The sequence below is a fragment of the Canis lupus genome, chromosome 1, assembly GCF_011100685.1.
Source record: "Canis lupus familiaris isolate Mischka breed German Shepherd chromosome 1, alternate assembly UU_Cfam_GSD_1.0, whole genome shotgun sequence".
NCBI lineage: Eukaryota > Metazoa > Chordata > Mammalia > Carnivora > Canidae > Canis > Canis lupus.
The window spans coordinates 94,670,820-94,693,425 of record NC_049222.1 but is presented as its reverse complement, the minus strand read 5'-3'; the positions used below and the strand labels follow the sequence as shown (position 1 = coordinate 94,693,425).

General features: G+C 39.6%; 2 protein-coding genes across 2 annotated transcripts in view; both read left to right on the top strand.

Annotated features, from left to right (window-relative positions):
* LOC119870232 (translation initiation factor IF-2-like) overlaps positions 1 to 22,606 on the top strand; it is a 79,418-nt gene that overhangs the window by 25,585 nt on the left and 31,227 nt on the right. The window lies entirely within an intron of this gene.
* On the top strand, positions 9,034 to 9,434 carry LOC119870849 (elongin-C-like). The gene has a single exon (XM_038527279.1). The coding sequence runs from the start codon at positions 9,105 to 9,107 to the stop codon at positions 9,393 to 9,395; it is 291 nt and encodes a 96-aa protein (XP_038383207.1). The 5' UTR covers positions 9,034 to 9,104; the 3' UTR covers positions 9,396 to 9,434.

Below are 22,606 nucleotides of genomic sequence, written 5' to 3'. Positions count from 1 at the left end.
CTCTTGATAATCTTGCTGAGAATCCCTTGCATTTGATGAGTTACTTTTTATTTGCTACTTTCAAGATTAGCTCTGTGCTTTGGCTTTCAACAGTTTGATTATAATGTGGCTCAGTGTGAAATAAAGTATCTTAATTGTATATAACATCACTGTCTATGTAAAAAACTCTAGAGAAGCTGCAAAAATATTCTTAGGATTAACAAATTAATTTGGCAGAGTTACAGCACATAAATTCAATATCCAAACATCACCACTTTTCTATATACTGAATTCAACAGCCAATTGAAATTTGAAATTTAAGAAAAATAATACCATTTATAATAGCACCAATAAATGAAATACTTAGGTGTAAGTGTAGTAAAATATATGGAAGTCTGTTTGCAGAAAACTACAAAATGCTGTTGAAAAAAATCAAAGATCTAATTAAGTGGAGAGTTATACTGTGCCTCAGTATATGAAAAACGTGACTGTGAAATTTTGAAAACTTCATGAATTGAAAAACTTGACTGTTCTGATTTGATCTATGGGTTGAGCACAATCCTGGTCAACAGAAATATCTTTTGTAGGCATAGACAAGCTGATTTTAAATGTATGTGGAAAGAAAAAAAAAAACTAAAATATCCAAAACAATTCTGAGAAAGAAGTTAGAGGACTCAATATTAGCCTATTTTAAGACTGACCATAAAGCTACAGTAATCCATACTGTGGCATTGCCAACGGACATATAGAGGCATAAATCAGTGGTGTAGTGAGCCCAGAAATAGATCAACACAAAGATGTTCAACTGATTTTCCATTAAGGTGAAGCACAATTCAATGGAGATAAGATGGTCTTCTCAGCAAATCATGTATTATTTAATTGGATGTCTGTGTGCAAAAAAAAAAAAAAAAAAAAAGAAAGAAGAATCTAAACACATTTCCTCTTACCTTTCACAAAATTAATCTAATAAAAATTGATCATAGACTTAAAAGCAAAATACATAAGGAGAAGAAAACAGGAGAAAATATATCATCTGAACTTTAGTGATAAGTTTTTAGTTAAACAGCAAAAGCACAGTCTATGAAAAAAATTGAATTCAGTCTTACTAAAATTAATTCAGTTTTGTGTTCAACTAATGTACGTTGTATTAATTTTCTTATGTGGAACTACCCTTTCAATCCAAGGACAAACCTTGCCTTGGTCATAGTATATAATTCTTTTATTTTTTTAAAAGATTTTATTTATTTATTCATGAGAGACAGAGGGAGGCAGAGTCATAGGCAGAGGGAGAAGCAGGCTCCCTGCAGGGAGCCCAATGTGGGACTCAATCCCGGAGCTCCAGGATCACGCCCTGAGCCAAAGGCAGATGCTCAACTGCTAAACCACCCAGGCGTCCCTATAATTCTTTTGTATGTTTGTATATTCTGTTTGCTAGTATTTTTTGAGGGTTTTTGCTTGTAAAATAATAAAGAAAATTAGTCTTAGTGTTCTTGTGGTGTCCTAATGGTTTTGATATCCAAGTAATATTGGACTTAGGAAATGAGTTAGAAAATGTTTTTTCTTCTCTTGTTTGGAATACTTTGTGAAGGGTTCATGTTATTTCTTCCTAATGCATTTGGTAGAATTTACGAGTGAAGCCATGTGGTCCTGAGCTTTTCTTTGTATAAAGTTTTGCTTTTGTTTTGTTTTGTTTTGTTTTGTTTCATTACTGCCTTAGTCTCTTTTCTTTTTATAGATTTTAGATAACCTATTTTCTCTTGAGTCTGTTTTGGTAGTTTGTGTCTTTTCTAGAATTTTTTCTATTTCTTTCGAATTATCTAATTTGTCCGTATAGAGTTGGTTATAGTTTTCCCTTAGCATTCTCTTTCTGCATCTTGGTCATGATATCCCTCCCTCCATGCTTGATTTTTTAATAATTTGCTCTTTCTTTTTTATGTGTTAAACTTAGGTAGATGCCTGTCAATTTTGCTTATCATTTCAAAGAACCAGCTGTTGCAATTATTGATTTTATGTATTGTATTTTTATTCTCTAATTTATTAATTTCCACTTTAATCTTTATCATTTCCTTACTGCTTTGGATTTAGTTACTCTTCTGTTTCAAGTTTCTTAAGGTAGAACAGTACATTGATTTGAGATCTTACTACTTTTTTTTTTTTTTTTGAGATTTTACTACTTTTTAAATGTAGGTGTTTACAGCAATACATTTCCCACTGAGCAGTGCTTTTACTGTATCCCACTTTTTTTTTTTTTAATTCTATTTAGTTAATATATAGTGTAATATTAGTTTCAGGAGTAGAATTTAGTGATTCTAACTACTTATATACACACTTACGACACTTAGTGCTCTTCACAACAAGTGCCCTCCTAGGTTGATTTGGTATGTTAAATTATGTGGGAAGCACTGTCGCATAGGAAGTGATGATGAATCTTTTTAGGTTACATATGTATGGATATATATTACCAACATTAAGTATTCCAGAAATTTTTTGGAGTTTCTGGAAATTTTCCAACTTAACCACGAGCATGTTGAAGTCTTTGGCCATTTACAGACCATTATTGTTTTACTTGGATATTTCTGCAAAAGTGAGATTCACTGAAAAGACCCTACCAAGTGCTCTTGCTGACTGGCACCACTGTCAAATTACAAGGTGTTGATACCTGGATGCATATTTCATAAGTGAAGAAGGTTCTACTGACATCTGGTCCTGTGTAAATGCAGTAACTATTCCTTGGAGAGAAGGAATCAACAACCAGCAGGTTCCCAAAAGCAAATCCACAAATCACAATTCAGACATCTAATTCCTAAAAAAATATGTATTTGCCTATCTATCTGAATTTGGAAAGGAAATGTGAAATTTTACGTTCCTCTTCACCAGGCATCACAGATAGAGATCTGGGAAAGCTCATTTTGGTAGGAAGTCTCACACTTTGCAGTCTTCTGCTGGTATGTAGAATCCCATCTATAGGCTCAGGAGTGATTAGGGTATCCCACCAGGTCTCATCCTGGCCAACAGAAACTGTAGAGGAAGAAAGAATTTTCCCTCTACTCTTTAGGGTGAGTGCTCAGCTCACACCTCTTATTCTGTAGGGCACCTTGTAAATGGGTAAACAAATCTGGTTTCAAAGTTCTCCACTGTGGTTACTGTAATTCAAGATTGTCTTTAGTTAGGTTAACCTACTTGTTCAGTCTTAATATAATATGGTATACATCTGAGGCCTCACACTGGACCCAGCCTGCTTATGTTGGACCCAGTCTGACCCCAGACCCAGTCCAGGTGCACCTGGGTGGCTCAGTTGGTTAAGCTTGATTTCAGCTAAGGTCATGATCTCAGAGTCATGAAATTGAGCCCTGCATCGGGCTCCATACTGGGTGTAGAGACTGCGTAAGATTCTCCCTCTCTATCCCACCCCCATGCCCCCTGCCACTACTGCTTGCCTGTGCTTACTCTAAATAAATAAATAAATAACCAAGCAAGCCCCAGTCCAGGAAAATAAATGCACAAAGTCTGAAAGCTCATAATGCAAAAGCTGTACAGCTAGAATCTAAGATAGATTCACTTACAACCTCCAGAGGCGTCAAGGAAACAGTGAGCTCAAGGGGCTCAGTGATTTACCTGCTTGCTTGTTGCTCATTAGGACCATCAGGGGTCTCCTTCAGTTCCCTATTCTGACACTAGAACTTTTAAAGGATAAACTGAGGCATATCAAAAAATTTTGTAGTTTATTTGACCAAAACTTGTTTGAATTAGGCAGCATCCATTTAGCAGATAGAAAGGAGTTCTGAGGAACTATACCAAATGAATAGTCTGCAGGGAGTAAGAATAAGAAAGTTCTACAAAGGCAAAAAAGTAGGTTGGTTATTACAAAGTTACTTTCCTTTAGAGGATGACAGGCGTCTATCAGGCAGATAGTGCTGACCTGGTGATACTGATTGGCTGGTTTACCAGTCCATTTGAAAGGCTCCTGGGTGGCTTAGTCAGTTAAGTATACAACTTTTGATTTCGGCTCAGGTCATGAATCTCAGGGTTCTGGGATTGAGCCCTGTATCAGGCTTTACACTCAGCAGGGGGTCTACTTGAGGATTTCTCCCCTCCCTCTGCCTCTGCCCTGGCTCATGTGCATCCACGTGCACACATGCTCTTTTGCTCTCTCTAAAATAAATAATCTTTAAACAAAAAAGATTCTATTTCAGGGAGGGGTGCCGGGGTGGCTCAGTCCGTTATAGGTCTGACGCGATTTTGGCTCGGTCACAATCTCAGGGTTGTGAGATCAAGCCCTCCACACTGGGTGTAGAGTCTGCTTAAGATTCTATCTCTCCCTCGCCCTCACCCTCTCCTCCCACCCCTGCACACACTCTCAAAAAAAAAAAATCCATTTTGAGGAGACCCAAAACTAATTAAGTTGTCTGTTAAACTGTTTTAAACACCAAAACTGTTTTGGTGACATGGGGCTTAGCATAAGCAACTCCATTTTGGCCCTATTATCTTGTTTTTAATGTCCCTTTTCTGCACTTACAGAATGTTCTAGTACAGAGCCCTTCTGTGACATGAGAATTTCAGGAGAACCAGAATTTATGCAATTCAGAAAAAGAACTAAATTTTAAATATATCCCATTTTCCTGAAGCACCTTAAAGTCTTCAAGAAAGGTAAAAAGGAAATAATGTGGCAGGTATCAGGGAGAAGTCTCCTGCTGCTTCTCTGTTTAGGAGAGTCCAGCCCCCAGACTTGGGTCTAGCCACTATGACATTGAAAGAGGTATGTGTTGACATCCTGAAACCAATACTTCTGGTGCCTTTCTTTTAGTGAGAATGCATATGCAGAATGCCAGTTGGGCGTTCACAGTGATCTCACAACCCAGCAGCTTTAGAGTCTCTGTCTCTTTCCCTCTCTGTTCTCTTCTGCTTTCCTCAAACTCCCTTCTTCTCTGCTACTTCACTGCTATCGACTATTTGTGTCCCTCCCAAAATTCTTATGTTGAAGTGCTAACCCCTAGAATGATAGTGTTAGGAGGTGGGATCTTTAGTATGTGATTAGTTCATTTGGGAGGAGCCTTCATAATTGGGAGTAGTGTTCTTAAAAAAAAAAAAAAAAAAGACTTCACAGGCTCCCTAGCCCCTTCTGCCAAATGAGATTACAGTGAGAAGATGGCCATCAACAAGAACGAAGACCCTCACCAGACGAGAACCACGATCTTGGATATCCCAGCCTTCAGAATAGTGAAAAAATAAGCATCTCTTGTTTATATGCCACCCAATCTAAGGTATTTTGGTACAGTAGCCCAAAAAGACTAAGACACTCACCTGCTCCCTCTTACCTTTTTTGATGTGTACCTTTTCATTAATTCCTATAGCCTCTCTTCCCCCTGAAGGAGTTAGTGGAAAGTAGGAACTGTCAGAATGGAGACAAAGTGACTTAGTACCTTCTGTGTTTCTGCACCAGGATTTTTGGTTACATTATTCCCCAAACAACCCTGAGAAGTGGATGTTACTATCTCCATTTTACAGAGGAAAAAACTGTGGTTCAGAGAGCAGTACCTGATCTGACCAAAGACACCTCTTTAGGAAGAGAAGTCATGTACACTCAGGTACCCCTGCCTCTGCCCACACTGGTGGTGTGGCCTGGAGTTATCAGTGCTTGCTCTCCTGCATGTTTCACCTTGCAGGGGCTTGCCCAGCCTCTCAGTGGTCTACCTCATTAATTAATTAATTAATTAATTAATTAAAAGAACATCTCCATAATTGCTGTAACTCTATAATACTGTGCAGGAGGCTAGCCATACAGACATGTGCATGATGGGATGGAGTGACAGATCAGGCAAGGCATAGGATGATGGGTCCCAACTAAGACAACTCACAGGACAGGAAGCAGTGTGCAGTATATGGCAGAGGAGAAAAGGGCTATAATTAAGTACAAGGGGAGGTCTGGCCGCACTGTCTTTTTCCACTCAGATCCAGTTCCCATGCTTCTGTACTTTTTTTTTAAGATTTTATTTATTCATTCATGAGAGACACAGAGAGAGAGAGAGAGAGGCAGAGACACAGGCAGAGGGAGAAGCAGGCTGTATGCAGGGAGCCCGACATGGGACTCTATCCCGGAACTCCAGGATCACACCCTGAGCCAAAAGCAGGAGCTAAACTGCTGAGCCACCCAGGGATCCCCCTGTCCTTTAATGTCACCTGAGACATTTGTTTCTACCAGAGTTTTTGCCTACTGCCCAAGGCAAGGAACAAGAATAAATGGCACTTTCTTCATCTGTCTCATACTTCCCTCTTTCCTCCCCAAAGATGCTGTGGAGGCATCCTGTATCCCAGCTCATGGCCTCTCCATTAGCTGACTTTCTATCTCCTAGATGGCACAGCTGGAGTTGATGGTGTCTGTAGGCAGAAAATGTATGGACTCCGTTGGCAGTGATTAATTTTCTGTGTGGGCTTCTTAATTTTAATTCGTTTGAGATTTAGTTTATTTATTTGGTCATTTGTTTGTAGCTTTTCCTAAACTCTGCCCTTAGAAGGCAAAAGAACAGAGAAATAGAAATTCGAAGAAAGAGCCAAACAGAAATGCTAGATGTCAAAAACACTATAACAGAAATAAAGAAAAGACTACCTAAGGGAGTCTACTACTAACAAAGACTACTAGTAACTGGACAGGATTGAGGAAAGAATCGTTGAGCTTCAGGATATTTTAATAAAAGTTCTAAAACTGAAAAGCTAAGAGAAAAAAAGACAGTATCTAAGAATGTAGGATAATTGCAGAAAGGGTAACATACAGTTAATGGAAATGTCAGAAGGAGAAGAAAAAGAGATTAACTGAAGCAATTTTTGAAATACAAATGGCTGAGAATTTCCCTGTACTCTTGCCAAACACTTGTCAAACCACTGATCCAGGAAACTCAGAGAAAAAGCAAGATAAGATAAATCCCCAAACTACACCTAAGACATGTCATTTTCAAACCATAGAAAGCCAGAAACAAAAAAAGTCCTGAAAAAATTGTTTTAAACCACTTTACCTGTAGTGAAGCAAAGATAAAAATTATATCCAACTTCTCGGAAACCATGCCAGCAAGAAAGAGAGGGGGTGAAGTATTTAGTGTGATAGAAAAAAAGCCTCACCAACCTAGAATTTACATACCCTGTGGAATTATCCTTCAAAAGTGAAGAAGAAATACTTTCTCGGACAAAAATACACAAACACACACTGTATATATACATATATATACACATATATATGTGTGTATATATATGTGTGTGTATATATATATTTAAATATATTTTTTCTTATTATAATGTATTTGTAGTACCCATGGAGCAGTATTGTGTTACTTGAAAGTAGATTCAGGTTAGTTTTAAATGTGTATTGCAAAGTTTTATTAAGAAATGTAAAAAAAAGCAAATAAATGTTATTATGCTAAGGAGAGAAATTAGAATCCTATAAAATGCCCAGTTAAAACCACAAGAAGCAGAAAAGAGTGGAAGACAAAAATAGAAACAAAGAATAAAAGCAACAAATAGAAAACTGTAATAAGGGACGCCTGAGTGGCTCAGTGGTTTAGCACCGCCTTCAGCTCAGGGCGTGATCCTGGAGACCTGGGATCGAGTCCCACATCGGGTTCCCTGCATGCAGCCTGCTTCTCCCTCTGCCTGTGTCTCTGCCTCTCTCTCTCTCTCTCTCTCTGTGTCTCTCATGAATGAATAAATAAAATATTTAAAAAAAACTGTAATAAATTCAGATATTAATCCAACTATATCAGTACTGATGTTGAACATCAATGACCTGAATTCAGTAATCAAAAAACATTGTCAGGATAGGTTTAAAAAAAATGACCTAACTGCGTATTGTCTACAAGAAACCTACTTTTAAAATAAAGATGCATAGGGACACCAGGGTAGCTCAATGGTTGAGCGTCTGCCTTTGGTTCAGGTCATGATCCCAGGGTCCTGGGATCAAGTCCTACATCGAGCTCCTGAAGGGAGCCTGCTTCTCCCTCTGCCTGTGTCTCTGCCTCTTTCTCTCTGTGTCTTATAAATGGATAAATAAAGTCTTTAAAAATAAAATAAAGACACATGTAGATTAAAAGTAAGTGATGGAGAGACAGATCTTATGCTAACACTAACCAAAAGAAAACAAGAGTAGCTATATTAATTTCAAACAGAATAAACTTCTGAACAAGGAAACGTATCAGGGGTAAAGGGGACCATTACATAATAATATAAAGGGTCAGTTGTTAGAGAGGATGTAACAGTTTTTAATGTGTATGAACCTAAATACAGAATGTCAAAATATGTGAGGGAAAAACTGACAGAACCGCAAGAAGAAATAAATCAATCTACTCACTATTGACTTGGGGACTTCAGCACTTGTCACAGAAATGGGCAGATCCAATGTGGAGAAAATCACTGAAGATTTGCTTGACATCAACAGCACCTTCAATAGACTAATTCATCCAACAGCAGCATGTTACACATTTGTCTCAGATTCACATGAAACTATTTAATAGTCCACATTCAACCACAAAACACACAATTTTAAAAGGATATTGTGCAATATCTGCCCTCAAACCACATGGATTAAACTAGAAATCAATAATCAGAAGATGGTTGGATATTCCCCAAAACACTTGGAGATTAAAGTGTACTTCTAAATGAGACATGGGGCAAGAAAGAAATCTTGAGGAAAATTTTAGAAATATTTTCAACTAAATGAAAATGAAAACTAATCAAAATTAATGGAACATAGTGCAAGCAGTGTTTAGAGGATAATTTATATCAGTAACTGCATATGTTGAAAAAGATCTAATATCAATCATTTAAACTGCCCCTTAGGAAACTAGAAAAAGAGCCCATTAAGTTCAAAGTAAGCAGAAGAAAATAAATAATGAAAATTAGAGCATATATAAATAACATTGAAAACAAGAAATCAAAAGAGAGAAAACAAATGACATTAAAAAGCTTGTTTTTGGGCCCTGGAGTGGGGGCTATGGTGGTGCGTGGGGAGCTGGCACGATGGATATGGTGGCTGCAAGGCTGACGAGAAACAACTACTAAAGTTCCTGTCGAAGTAAAGTAGAATTTCATAAGAACATGATGGAGAAGAGAAAACCTATGGTGGCTGTGAAGGCCCTGATGCCATGTATGTCAAATTGATATCTTCGGATGGTCATGAATTTATTGTAAAAAGAGAACATGCACTAACATCCGGAACAATAAAAGCCATGTTGAGTGGCCCAGGTCAGTTGGCTGAGAATGAAACTAATGAAGTCAATTTTAGAGAGATCCCTTCACATGTGCTATCAAAAGTATGCATGTATTTTACCTACAAGGTTCACTACACTAACAGCTCCACAGAGATTCCTGAATTCCCAATTGCACCTGAAATTGCACTGGAACTGCTGATGGCTGTGAACTTCCTAGATTGTTAAATAAAATAAATTATAATAAACTGTTAACTTTTTTCAGTATTTAAAAAAAAAGCTTGTTTTTTTAAAAGATAATAAAATTGATAAACTTCTAGCTGGTCTAAGAAAAAGGAGAACACACAACTTACTGGCAACAGAAGTTAACAAGAGGATGTCACTTTAGAATCCGTAGACATTGAAAGGGTTATCAAGGCATACTATACCCACAAATTTGATAGCCTGGATTAAATAGACCAACTCCTTGAAAGACACTATCTGTCAAAATTTACACAAGAAAGAGACAATATAAATAGGCCATAGCCACTACAGAAATTGAATTAATAATTAATTTTCCAAAACAAAAAGCACCAGATTTCAGGATATAAGGTAAAAATACGAAAGTAAATCCCTTTCTTATAAAACAGCAATGAGGGGAACCCTGGGTGGCGCAGCGGTTTGGCGCCTGCCTTTGGCCCAGGGCGCGATCCTGGAGACCCAGGATCGAATCCCACATCGGGCTCCCGGTGCATGGAGCCTGCTTCTCCCTCTGCCTGTGTCTCTGCCTCTCTCTCTCTCTCTCTCTCTGTATGACTATCATAAATAAAAAAAAAAAAAAAAAAACAGCAATGAGCTAGTGGAATTTGAAATTAAACACAATACCACTCACATTAGTACCCAAAAAATAAAATGCTTAGGTATAAATCTAACAAGATATATACAAGACTATATGAAGACAACTACAAAACTCTGATTAAAGATATTAAACTAAATAAATGAAGAATTTCAGGTTCATGGATAGGAACACTCAATATGGTTAAGATTTCACTGTTCCGCAAATTGATCTATAGATTTAATGCAATTCTAATAAAAATTCCAGAAATTCTTTTTTTGTGGCTATCAACTAACTGATGCTAAAGTTTACTTAGAGGAACAAAGACCCTGAATAGCCAACACAATATTGAGAGAGAACAAAGAGAGCTGACACTACCCAACTTCAGAAACTAAATGTAAAGATATAGTAATCACGTGGCACCTGGGTGGCTCAGTGGTTGAGCATCAATCAGCCTTTTGCTCAGGTTGTGATCCCAGGGTCATAAGATTGAGTCCTGCATCAGGCTTCCCACGTGGAGCCTGCTTCTCCCTCTGCCTCCTCTCTTTCTGTATCTCTCATGAATAAATAAACAAGTTTTTTTAAAAAAAAGATACGGTAATCAGGCAGTATTGTATTGGAGAAACAAAGAGATCAATGGAGCAGTATAGAAAACCCACAGTAGTATAAACACCCACAAAAATATAGTCAGATGATACTTGACAAAGGAGCAAAGGCAGTACAATTGAGAAGATTGTTTTTCAACAAATGCTGGAACAACTAAATGTCTACATGCAAGAAATTAACCTAGACTTTACACTTTTCACAAAAATTAACTCAAAATAGATCACAGATCTAAATATAAAATGCAAATCTATAAATCTTATAGAAAATAGAAAACTTCTATAATATTGGGTTTGGCAGTGATCTTTTAAATAAAACAATAGAAACAATTCACAAAAGAAATAATTTTCTGAACTTCATTAAAACTTTTTATTCTGCTAAAACAATGAAAAGAATTAAAAGACAAGCCACAGACTTGGAGAAAATATTTGCAGAAGACATCTGTTAAAGGACCGTTATATAAAAAATATAAAGAACCCTTAAAATTCAGGATGCCTGGATGGCTCAGTGGTTGAGCATCTGCCTTCAGCTCAGGGTGTGATCCCAGGAACCCTTTGCCTATTCTCTGTCTCTCTCTCTCTCTCTCTCATAAATAAACAAAATCTTAAAAAAAAAAAAAAAAAAAAAAAAAAGAAAGAAAAGAAACCCTTAAAATTCAGTAAAAAACTCAATTTAAAATGGCAAAAAATCTTAACAGACACCTCAGCAAAAATACAGATGGCAAATAAGCACATAGAAAGATGCTTTGCATCTTATATTATCTGGAAAATTCAAAGCAACCATAAGATAGCCCTACACACCTATTAGAATGGTCAAAGTTCTAAGCGCTGACACTGAAGGATGTGGAGTAACATTCTTATTCATTGCTGATGGGTTTGAAAAATGGTACCACCACTTTGGAGGAAAGTTTGCTATTTTCTTAGAAAACTAAACATACTCTTATCATCTGGTAAGTCATGCTCCTTGCTGTTACCTAGAGTTGAAAATATCTTCTTTACATAAAAACCTGTAAACAGACATTTATAGGAATTTTATCCATAGTTGCCATAACTTAGAAGCAACCAAGATGTCCTTAAGGATGTGAAGAGGTTAAAAAAAAACCAAAAAACAAAAAACAAACAAACAAAAAACACTAGGATATATCCAGAAAAAGGAGTGTATTATTCAGTGATAAAAAGAAATGAGCTATCATGCCATGAAAAGGTATGGAAAAATGTTAAACGCATATTACTAAGTGAAAGAAGTCAATCTGAAAAGGCTGCATATTGTATGATTCCAACTATATGACATTCGGTGACTCCAGCTGTATAGTCTTTGAGCATATAAAAAGGCAAAAGTAGGATGACTAGAAAAAGATCAGTGGTTGCCAGGGTCAAAGCGGATGGAAGGAGGTTTAGGCAGAACACTGAAACTTCTCTGTAGAATACAGTAATGATAGATGTGTGTCATTGTACCTTTGTCCAAACCCATAGATTGTACACGGGGATTGAACCTGAACATAAACTTTGGACTTCAGCTGATTGTGATGTGTCAATATAGGTTCATAAATTGAAACAAAAGTACCACTTTAGTGGAGAATGTAGATAATGCTGGAGGTTAATCATGTGTGCAGACAAGGGGGATGTGGGACAAATGTGTACCTTTCTCTCAATCTTGCTCTGAACCTAAAATTGCTGTAAAAATAAAATTTATTAAAAACTAAAAAGCTCTGCCTTTCTGGACCTTCTTTATCAGGGAGACTAAACAGAAGACAACACACAAAAATTGAATAAATATTTAACATCGTTCTCTTATTATTAGGAGAGCATCTTCCTTCTTTGAGATAGCTCCAGTCTTTGTTCTGGTGTTTCCCTATAATGGGCCTCTCCTTCTTCATCTTGGTGGCATCATCAGCTGTCAGTCCTTTGGGAATCTTTGTCTTTTGGGTTTTCTCGCTCTTTGTAGGGTGAAAAAGGCCAAGGCCTCATACCACTGTCCATGTTTGTCAGGCCCATGGAGGAGAGGACACAAGTAGGAGCTGGCTCTTGGCATTTCCAGTTTATGCATAACCCAGTTGGAGCTCAGCCACTGACTGGTGCCCTGGCCCTGCCCTCCTTCTGCCCTGCCAGGCTGGCTGTGACATTGCCTAGAATCACCAACAGAGCTCCTGTCTATATCCATTTGGTTATTTCTCAGGGTGAGGCCTTGGTTCCCAGTTATTTCTCCAAATTTAGAGGTGTTTAGTCTCATACTTTTCTTTTCCCCAAAGATTTTATTTCACAGAGAGAGTGTGAGAAGACCAGAGAGCAGGGGGAGTGGGAGAGGAAGAAGCAGGCTCTCTGCTGAGCAGGAAATCCAGCACAGGGACTCAGTCCCAAGATTCTGGGATCATAACCTGAGCCAAAGACAGAGGCTTAACCGACTAAGCCACCCAGGCAGCCCTTGTAGCCACACACTTCTCATCTCATGGTCTGTTGTACCACAAAGAGGAAGAAGCAAAGGTAAGTAAAAAATCAGACCACCAAGCTCTCTCTGGCTGCAAGGGGGACCACAGGAGGAAGACACAGGGTGGCTCCTTATTTGTCCACCTCCCACTCCAGCACCTATCTGTAAGCGGGAAGAAAGCCCATCTGTTGTAGGGCTGTGTTGATTGATGACAGAGCCCCTTGCTCCCTAAATGGGTGAGGCTTAGAGCCTTTTCTTCTCTCCCTCATCAAATTCTGTTCCTCACCTGAGCAAACACCTCAATATGATGTTTTTCTTCCAAAGTACACTTAGTACAATAACAAATCCAGGATGTGTGACAATCATCTTAGTAGTAGCAATTATTCCATCTTCTGCTCAATGCATTGGATACATTTCATGAAAATTTGCATTTTTTGAAACATTGGGCTTGAACTCAGGACCCTGAGATCAAGACCTGAACTGAGATTAAGAGCCAGACAGTTAACAGACTGAACTGCCCAGGTGCCCTGGGAACTTGCGTTCTTAATCCTTATTGGCATCAACCCTTATTGGGCTTAACCCTCCCAAGATCTGAGCCCTCATACCAGGTTGTTTCCTTTGCTCCTCATGAGGGGTCACAGGAAGTGTGTTTGGCCTTCATTCCATCTGGCAGGTGTATCTCTGCACCTCTTCAGAGGGAACACTGTGTGGACACCTGGTTCTGGTAGCTCCATCTCCCCTGTGCAAGATTGTGTCAGGCTTATGGGTGAGTGTGATGTTGAAGACGGAAGCTAAAATCCTAGCCCTTTACCCTTTAAGGTTTCACTGCAGGTGACAAAGATGGGAGTTCTTGGCAAAGAAGTCAGCCCATAAAGACACCTAAGACTGGAACCTTTGGGGAAAAATAGAGCAAACGCAGACTGTTAAATACACTTAATAGAACCCAGTTGTGAGGCCCAACACACCTTCTGAACATCCTTGGTTCCCAATTGGAAAGCATTTGAGATTCTTGAGTCAGTGCTAGTCGCTAAACATGGCGATGCCTCTGTGCAGGACAGTACTCTTGCACATAGGTCTTGCCAATCTTTGCTTACATGTTCTGTGCCTCCAGCAGCCTGACATTCTGCATTCAGGCTGAATCACTCTTCATGTAAGAATTTCAATGTAGAAGGTGAGGAGTCGAGCCAATGTAGCCCAAACGTTAGAATCTCTGGAGCTGTTTTCCTCTTGAAACTCATAGCCCAGACTGGCCTGGATGGAGTAAAAAGCTGAGCCCTGCACTCCAGACAATGGCCATTGCAGTACACTCTGCTCCAGCCTCCCCCAGCTCATAATTAGCATCTCTAATTCAGACACCTCTCCTTCCCCAAATTAGGATTCTGCTCCAGATTCAGAAGGAATTATATCTGATGAATCCTGGATATCTCCTCACCTCCTTTCCTAGTACTAATGGAAAAAGACCCGCAGATCTCTGGATCTTCAGCATCACAGAAAAACTCCACATTCTGTGCCATGGCCTTGGTGACTTGTGATGTCTTGTGTTAGCCTGAACTCTGACACTACTCCGTAATGCAGGTCTTGGCTTCCATGCTTAGCTTCATTCACAGCCCTAGGGCTCTTCCTCATGTCTGTTACAGGGCAGGAAGAGCTTGTCAGTTAACTGAACCAGGGCCAGGAATCAGTGTTGGCCAGAACCAGCCTGAGGTGGTAATAAAAACTGTGTAATTCTGAGAGAAGACACGTAAGATTTCTGAGAGAAGACTGATAAGATTGAAGATTCCGATTTCCCACCACTTCAGGTAAAAAGCATGGAAATTCTACTGTCCTGGCCATTGAGGGGAATGTCCAAAGGGTCGAGAAGACTTGTACGAGATGGTAGGACAGAAGAGAGACAATCTCATTCTTTGGACAAGTTGTTTGTTATGTATAGGGTCCATAGGGACCAAGAAGACAAACAAGGGAATAGAGAAATGGCACAGATACAATCTAGGTAATGATACACAGGTAAGGCCTAAAGGGACTGACCTGAGAAGAGGTAGGCTCAATACAGGCCTGACAGGGTGCATGCTAGCTAATAAAAAATATCAACAAAAGAGAATCTTCAGGCCCAGTCTCCTCCACAGGCTACAGATGCTATTAGTCTTCCCCACAGAATTCAGCCTCAGATACCAGATGCCCCGGGTTGCCTATCATTGAACCAGGAGGAAGGAGAGCATGGCTGATCCAGTGCCCCTTCACCTCTGCAGACACCATCACCTCATGGAAGCACTGGTCTAGATGTGTGTGTCCAAGGATTTACAGTTGTCTGAAAGGAGATGTCCAGCATGGTGACTGGCTTGATTCCAGATAATCCCATATACCACATACTGATTCTAATCATAAGGTCAGGAGTTGGGCTCTGCCCTAGTCATGCCTAGATGATGAATCCCACTTTACTCCTTTCTCTACTTGGCTAAAGTGTGGGAGGTGTTTACTGTGAGGTCCCTCTTAACATGTCTCATCAGGCCAAACCCTCCACGTGAAAAGCAGAGGAGAATAATTAAATATGCCCCTTCCCAAATACTGAGATGCCCAAGATTTACCTCATGCCCATTATTCACTGAATGGGACAGATCCTGACTGTGCTGTGAATCTTTAATACTGAATTAAACTGGAGCAATTCCATTCTTTATTTTTAGGAAAATAAGGTCCTCACTAAAGCTTTACATTTCTGTCCATTTCTGAATTATCTCATCCCATGGTTTTTTACCTGTCTATGAGATGAGGCTTATTGGGGCAGGTCAGGAAGACCTGCTCGGCAGGTCTGACATTTTGAACTGCAGTGGACGGGATAGCACTAATAGCACTGTTTTCTGAGCCACAGAAAACAAGCGATGGTTTAAAAAGCAACTAGACTACAAATGAAGGAAACTCAGTCAATAACCCTAGAGCATCAACACCCACACCCACTTCTGCTCCAGCTACCCTGCAAGTGACCATGGCACAAAGCACCCCAGGACTACCTGGTCATGTCCTCTTCAGCTCCAGCCATCCCACCACTGTGCCCTCACATGGACACCTTGGGCACCCTCCAGCCCGTGCCCATGTCAGCTCCAGTCATCCTGCCAGGGTACCCCCTACATGCAGTACCGTGGGACCCCCTGACTTTGCTGTCTTCCTGTACAGTTGTCTTACCAGGGAGGCCTCAGTGTAGAGTGCCCTGAGACCTCCAGCCATACCTGCTAGAGCTCCTGCCAGCCAGCCAATGCCACAAGGCACAGCGAACCGAGGGAATGTTCTTACATAAGGACACTTCTTCGAATCTGTAAGAGATAGCTATTGAGCCTGATTCATAGAAACAAAATATCAAAACTAAAGATACAGAAATATATGCTCCAAATGAATGAATAAGACAAAACATTAGAAAAAGAACTAAATAAAACAAAGATAAGCAATCTACCTGATAGAGTTTGAAGTAATGGTCATAAAAATGCTCACTGGATTTGAGAGAGTGGATAAATTCAGAATTTTAACAAAGAGAAAATATAAAAACCAATCAGTTTTTTAAAAATACAGTAACTGAAATGAAAACACATTAGAGCAAATGAACAGCAGATTAGAGGATGCAGAAAATGGATCAGTGATCTAAAAGGGTATGGAAAACACCCAAAATGAACTAAAGAAAAAGGAATTTTAAAAATGCGAGATTAAGGGACCTCTGGGACAACATCAAGCATCCAAACATTTCCTCTATAGGGGTCCCAGAAGGAGAAGAGATAGAAGAAGGGGCAGAAAACTTATTTGAAGAAAATAATACCTAAAAACTTCCCAAACTTGGGGAAGGAAAAAGACATCAAAATCCAGAAAGCAGAAGAGCTCCAAACAAGATGAACCCAAAGAAGTTTACACCAAGACACATAATAATTAAAATGTCAAAGATTAAAGATAGAGAATCTTAGAAGCAGCAAGAAAAAAGCAACTAGCTGTAGACAAAGGAAATCCCATAAGGCTAACAATTGATTTTTCAGCAAAAATTTTGCAGGCTGGAAGAGAGTGGCATGATATATTTAAAGTGCTGAAAGGAAGAAAATCTAAAATCAGTAATACTCTATCCAGAAAGATTATCATTCATAATTGAAGGAGAGATAAAGAACTTTCCAAACAAAACTTAAAATAGTTTATCACCACTAAATTGGTACAAGAAGTAGGAGCTTCTTTAAGTGGAAAACTATAAGAAAATTATAAAAGAAAAAAATGTCATGCATAAAAGGAAATTTATACTAAAGATAATAGATCAATCAGTTATAAAACTACTGTGAATATTAAAAAACAAAGTAGTAAAGTCTGTTATATTTAAAAATTAGTTAAGGGATTTACAAAATAAAATGTAAAATGTGACATCATATACATAAAACATGGAGGAGATTGAGTAAAATTGTGGTGCTTTTGTTAGGGATTCACACTTATATGACCATCAACTAAATATAAACTACTGTATACTTAGAATGTTATATATGAACCTCATGGTAATCACAAACCAAAATCCTATAATAGATACACACACACACAAAAAAAAAAATGAAGGAAAAGAGAGCCAAGCATAACACTAAAGAAAGTCATCAATCACAAGAAAAAAAAAAATAGCAGGAGAAGGAACACAGAACTACAAAAACAACCCGAAAACAATTAATAAAATGGCAATAAGTACATATCTATCAATAATTAACTTTAAACGTAAATGGTGTAAATGCTCCAAACGAAAGACAGGGTGGCTAGAGTGGATAAAAAAACAAGACTCATCTGTATGCTGCCTACAAGAGACTCACTTCAGACCTAAAGACACATACACAATGAAAATGGAGGGAAGAAAAAGATATTCCATGCAAATAGAAATTCTTATAAAGTTGGAGTAGCAATCCTTTTTTCAGACGAGACTTTAAAACAAAGATGGTGGAGGAGGGTTAAAATGGTGGAGGAGTAGGGCAACCCTAAGCTTGCCTCCTCCCTCGAACACAGATAAATAACAAATCATTCTGAACATCCCAAGAAATCAAGGTCTCAAAGGTCTTAGAGAACAAAGATGCACATCTACAAGTAGAAAAAAACAACTCATGGAAGGTAGGAGCTGTGGAGAGCTGATTTGGGGGAGGAAAGAGCCCTGATCTCAGAGGGGAGAGAGAGAGAATGAAAATATGCACAGAGAACTGCACAAGAAAACTCTTCTCCAAAACCATTGACTGGGAGAAGGAGAGGGTTTAAATACTGCCAGTTTTTCATAACAGACTACACAGTCTGAACTTCTGGAAGTCAGCACCATCACTAGGGTTGCACCTGGTGATCTTCTCTGATGGGGAAGAAAGGGAATGGGCAGCACCATCTGAGGATCTTCTGGGTCACACAGGGAGAAGCAGTTTCCCTGCTTGGAGTACATTTGGTAGAGGTGATATGGCCTCTTGACCCTGTGGGTGCCATTAAGCTGCCCTGTTCACCAAAGACACTGGCTTAGGGCAACAAACCCTGGCACTGCTGTGTGTTGCAATTTACCATAAACTTCAAAACACTGTGTGGTCCTGCAGCTATTTTCTGGGATAAGCTGGCACTGGTCACAACACAGAGAGACCCTTCCCCAGAGGATCAGCATTGGGTCCACGTCCTGAGGACCAGTGTGGGGTTTTGAAACCCAGCCTCATCTGTGATAAAAGACAAGAGTGTTGCACCACCTGGCATGTGGACAGGGTGAAGGCAGGAATCTGATGGAAGCTGGGCATACAAGAGGGGTGATTGCTTGCTCATCTGTGAGGGCTTCCTAAAGCAGGAGCTCCTCATTCTGGAGACAAAAGTGGAGTGAACCCATTTTCACCCCTTGCCCACTAGCAGTGACTGACCTCAGTGAGAGAAAAGTAGCACCACCATGTGGAGACCAGAGCTGCTTACACCCAGCCTCCTCACCCTCACCATGCATCCTGTAGGTGCATCTCCCCTAGGGTAAGTAGAATCTGAGAATCTGAGCAGCAGGCCCCCACATGTACCACATATACTGACCGTAGACTGCTACAAAGCTTCAGCTCCAAGGAGAACAGGGTATGGCTTCCTTTATGGTTTTTCATTTGTTTGTTTTTGGATTTGTTGGGGTTTTTAAATTTTTTTTAAAAAAGCATTTTTTAAATTTTAATGTTTTTAAAATTATTTTTAATTTTTTTTATCAAGCTTCTCTTAACAAGCAGACCAAAACACACTTAGGATCTAGCTTGCTTTCTTCTTTTTAAATTTTAATTTAATTTTATTTGACAAGACAGAGGAATGACAAGACAGAGGAATTCGCCTCAAAAGAAAGAACAGGAATAAATGATAGCCAGGGATTTAATCAATATAGATAAAAGAAGATATCTGAACTAGAATTTAAAACATGAATAAATGAAATCTTTTTAAAAAATGATGACTATAGATAATATGTACAGAGTCCACTGAGAGGAGGCACATGGAAACCAGGCATTCTGTCCATCAGGTTTTAGGCCCAGGCCTGTTTCTCCTCTGCTATTCCTCATGGGTGATGTGTAACTGTAGTGAGAACTTCTGCAGGAACACTTTTTCGCTCCAAAGTTGGGAGAGTACAATTTGTTATAGAAGGGTTCAGCATATCAGATACTGGAGAAAGAATGTTCTCGTGCTTCCAGTTTGTTTGAAGATATTAGTCTCATTGTAATGTCAGAAGCACCCATTCCAGCCCTGACAGCAATCCCCAGCATAAACCGTATATCTGCTTGTCACCACGAGAAGAGTAGGGAGGGGCAGTAAGAATATGAAGCTGCTGTGTCTGCTCCTAGGTAATGTGGCTAATGGCGTGACTTCAAGCAAAGTCACTTCACCTCTCTGAGTCTCTGTTTCCACATCTGTAAAATAAAAGTGATAGGTGTCATGACCCCTGGGTTGACATCTAAAACTCTTCAGTGTAAAGACTGGCTCACAGCTTGTTGCCCCAGGGACCCTTGCTAGCTCAGCAGACCCTTGCCTGGCAGCTGCAGCATAAGCTGGCCTCCTGCAGCAACAGTATGAAGAGAAACAGCAGCTCTTGCAGTCCCTCCACAGTCAGAGCTACAGACCTATGAGGCACTTTATGGCAATTCCAAGAAGGGACTGTAAGGTATGTATTGTCCCTATCCCCCACCCTTACTTAGGATGGGAGTGAGGTTTTTACCTTGGGAGTTGTAGACATCTGGAAAGCTACAGAGTTCTGTGTCAGAAAGACCCCTAACCAGGTGTGGGGCTCCCAAAAAGAAGATAGGGAGCCTTCATACAGAAATACAGAGGCTGATGACATGAGCAAGACCCAGCCCACCCAACCCTAGAAACAGGCCACAGAAGTCCAACCTCACCCACCTAGATGTCCAGAGACAAGTCAGTCAAAGTCTAAAATATACAAGATTTGTTTTAAATATAAAGGATGTCTTGGTGGTACTATCATTTGAAAAGGTCTTGAATAATGTGAATAATCCACACTGACCATCCATGCAGCCAGTGTAGCAGCAGTGTAGCAGTGTAGCTCCCACATTGACTTGTCCCTAGGGAGAAAATTATTATTTTTTAAAAGATTTTATTTATTCATAAGAGATGCAGAAAGGGAGGCAGAGCATAGGCAGAGGGAGAAGTGGGCTCCCTGGAGGGAGCCTGATGTGGGACTGATGCCCAGGACCCTGGGATCATGACCTGAGCCAAAGGCAGACACTTAACCACTGAGCCACGCTCATGCCCCCTCCCAAGGAGAAAATTAAAAGATTTAAAAAGTTATAGAAATACCACTAATAGAACCTAAATTTCAAGCCTGTATCTGAGTTTTAAATTCTTTGAGCACTTTTCACCACCTGCTGAAATGAGAATATTTGTATTTCAATATTTGAGAATCTTCTTACATTTCCCCATGCTTTTTCAATCAGAGGGTATTCTAAATGTAAATTTAATAAATCCAAGCAGTCTGGAACAGAGGGCTGATGTCAATATGATGAAAGTCAGCAAATACAAACAAAGTCCTGAGCTTGAGCACTAATATCAGTGGTAGAAGTACAAGAGGATGTGCCATCTGTGAGCTTGGGGATGAGGGAGTTAGGTGGGAACACAAACATACAAAGAACTTGTAGATCAAGGTTGCTAGAAAAGCCACCTGACACCACAGTTGTGTAAGAGAGGTGTCCTTATGGTGAGACCATGTCGGAAATATCGTTAGATTATGAGGCACCATCTTGTAAAAGGGACATTGGCAAACCAGGGAACATAACTAACACAGGGACCACAATACTGAGGGACCAGAAATCTCAAACTGGTTTGAAGAGACTAAAAATGTTTAGGTCTAGAAAGGATGATGAGGGGGTGAGAACTAGCTTTAAATACTTGAAGAACTTCATGAAAGTGAAGAAAGAGTTGATGTGCTTTGTGTCCCTTGGAGGACAGAACAAGGGGCAAAGGGTGCAGGTTCATGGAATCTACTTAACTGATGCTTCCCTTACCGCTTGAGCCTTCTAGTGAAGGAATGGCTGGTTTTGTAAGTAAGCTCCCCATTCAGGCCCTCTTTACATAGAAAAGATGGTTTGTCAAATATCACATGGAAGCAGTTCTTGCTTTGGGTGGGCAGTTGACTCCCTATCCTTTCAATTCTAAGTTCTTTGATTATATGTTTTAAAATTCCTTAAGCAATCTGGTTTATTAAGAATGTTCACTGTTGGGCGAACTTTGAGTTTTCATAAAGCATGACTGAATTTCCTAATTTGCTGGTGAGTCAGAAATTGAGGTAATATAGGGGGAACAGCATGCTGAGAGAATAGCTTATGTACGAAGTCAGGGGAGCATTGGGTCCTGCTTGCCTAGAGGAGAGCTGTGTATTAGGGGGTGTGAGAAGTCAGGGCAGTTGAAAGAATGGTTGCCAGCATATAGAAGACCTACAAGGCTGGATGAAAGTATACATTTTACATAGCATACAATGGAAAATGAGTATTTTTTCCTGAGTACAGTAGGTACGTGATGGACACAGAACTCTGATGGTAAGACTGGTGGGACAGCTGGAGTCAGGAGACCTTAGAACCAGGGAAACCTCCTGAACAGGGGAAGTGAAATGATGAGGGTCTAATCTAGGTGCTGTCCGGAAGATTAAGGGGAATACATAGTAATAAGAGCTTTGTGAGAATTTAGATTTAGAGAAAAAAACAGAGGAACATCTTTGGGGTTAGTCTCTGCAAACAGCTTCACCCAGAAATACCTCCCTTTTCATGTCTTACTTTCTCTTTATGGGTCTTTAGGATTCATTTCAAAACTACTACCACTAAAGCCCCATAATCCCTTATTCTTAATTCTACAATCCAATTAGATCTGTGAATTGAAATCTTTTTCATGCACTCGGTGACAAAACATAACTGAATTAACAAAAGGATATTCATGGCCCTCATTTATCCAACATAGCTCCTTGTGGGAATATGGATGTGTTTGATGAAGGCCTGTAACCAGTATCACTGGGTCATGTGAAACATGGCATATATGGTAAATGCATCGCATTATATCTCCCGTCAGCACTTATCCTCAGATGGTCAACTCAGGGGAAACAGGACCCCACTTCCTAGGAATGGGGCACCCAGTC